Here is a 1,571-nt window from a genome sequence, read left to right as displayed (position 1 = left end):
TTTATTACCGGCGAAATCTGTTATCATGCAGTGGTGTTAAGTTTTAGACAGTATCTGTATGCATATTAACTAAAGCAATGCCTCTAAAGTGTAGAACAATTTACTGTTTTACAGTTTCTCCTTCGTTGCAGGAGGTTCCAAAGACTGCCACTGCCATATGGCTGCGACTTTTGGTTTTTAAATATAACAGTTAAATATTATAGGCGCATATCATTCTATAGTAGTGTAAAACCTGCTATATTTCGATGACAGAAGATAGCTTGATTTAAAGAAATGCATTTTTGACCTGTTGCAGTGTACAAAATACTTTTTTGAACCAGGTTGCCCACTGGCAAAAATCAGGTTGCCCATCAGAATTTTAGGTTGCCCCACCTATAAGTTACTACTTTCCTCAAATTAAGTAATGTTACATACATAAGCCTTTGACAATATTTCTAACAATACTAGTAATAGCCATTACTACCTAAAATTAAAAAGCATCTGCAAAATGTCTGCTGGATGCAGTGGTGCAAGCCAAGTGGGCATGATTTTTTTTTGGGGGGGGGGGGGGCATTCTTAAAATTCAGATAGCACACTGGCCTACCTAGGTTCAAAAATAGGGTAAAGGGACCATTTATCTTGTCCCGAGTATGTAAATTAGACTCCTTAAACAGCAATGCATGCAAATATCATGCAGATATATAATAATGCAGGAGAAACTAGGAAAAAGCAGGAAAAATCGGGAGAATACAAGAGAAAGAAGGAGAAAGCAAGAAAAAGCTAGAAAACATAGGAGTAAGCGGAAGAATATAGAAGAAAGCAAGAGAATGCAGGAGAAAGCAAGAGAATACAGGAGAAAGCAGGAAAAAGCAGGAGAATACAGGAGAAAGCAGGGGAATACAGGAGAAAGCAGGAAAATACAGGAGAAAGCAGGAAAAAGCAGGAGAACACAGGAGAAAGCAGGAGAATACAGGAGAAACCAGGAGAACAAAGGAGAAACCAGGAGAAACCAGGAGAATACAGGAGAAAGCAGGAAAAAGCAGGAGAAACCAGGAGAATACAGGAGAATACAGGAGAAAGCAGGAGAACACAGGAGAAAGTAGGAGAACACAGGAGAAAGCAGGAGAAAGCAGGAGAATACAGGAGAAAGCAGTAGAATACAGGAGAAAGCAGGAGAATACGGGAGAAACCAGGAGAATACAGGAGAAACCAGGAGAACACAGGAGAAAGCAGGAGAACAAAGGAGAAAGCGGGAGAATATAGGAGAAAGCAGGAGAATACAGGAGAAAGCAGGAAAAAGCAGGAGAATACAGGAGAAACCAGGAAAAAGCAGGAGAATACGGGAGAAAGCAGGAAAAAGCAGGAGAACACAGGAGAAAGCAGGAGAAAGCAGGAGAACACAGGAGAAAGCAGGAGAACACAGGGAAAGCAAAGAATACAGGAGAAGACAGGAGATACAGGAGAAAGCAGGAAAAGCAGGAGACACAGGAGAAAGCAGGAGAATACAGGAGAATACAGGAGAAAGCAGGAGAATACAGGAGAAAGCAGGAAAAAGCAGGAGAACACAGGAGAAAGCTAGGAGAATACAGGAG

The 1,571-nt window shown here is 41.2% G+C and overlaps 1 protein-coding gene across 1 annotated transcript; it reads left to right on the top strand.

Moving 5' to 3' along the window:
* Nucleotides 1-927: 927 nt before the first annotated feature.
* LOC109483681 (trichohyalin-like) lies at nucleotides 928-1,242 on the top strand (the record flags this gene model as incomplete). Its single annotated transcript, XM_019786718.1, has 1 exon — nucleotides 928-1,242. A coding segment is annotated over one exon (315 nt), but the record flags the coding sequence as incomplete, so codon positions are not given.
* Nucleotides 1,243-1,571: the final 329 nt, after the last annotated feature.

The sequence above is a fragment of the Branchiostoma belcheri genome, unplaced genomic scaffold, assembly GCF_001625305.1.
Source record: "Branchiostoma belcheri isolate BF01 breed outbred unplaced genomic scaffold, Haploidv18h27 scaffold66, whole genome shotgun sequence".
Lineage (NCBI taxonomy): Eukaryota > Metazoa > Chordata > Leptocardii > Amphioxiformes > Branchiostomatidae > Branchiostoma > Branchiostoma belcheri.
This window is presented reverse-complemented; position numbering and strand designations above follow the sequence as displayed.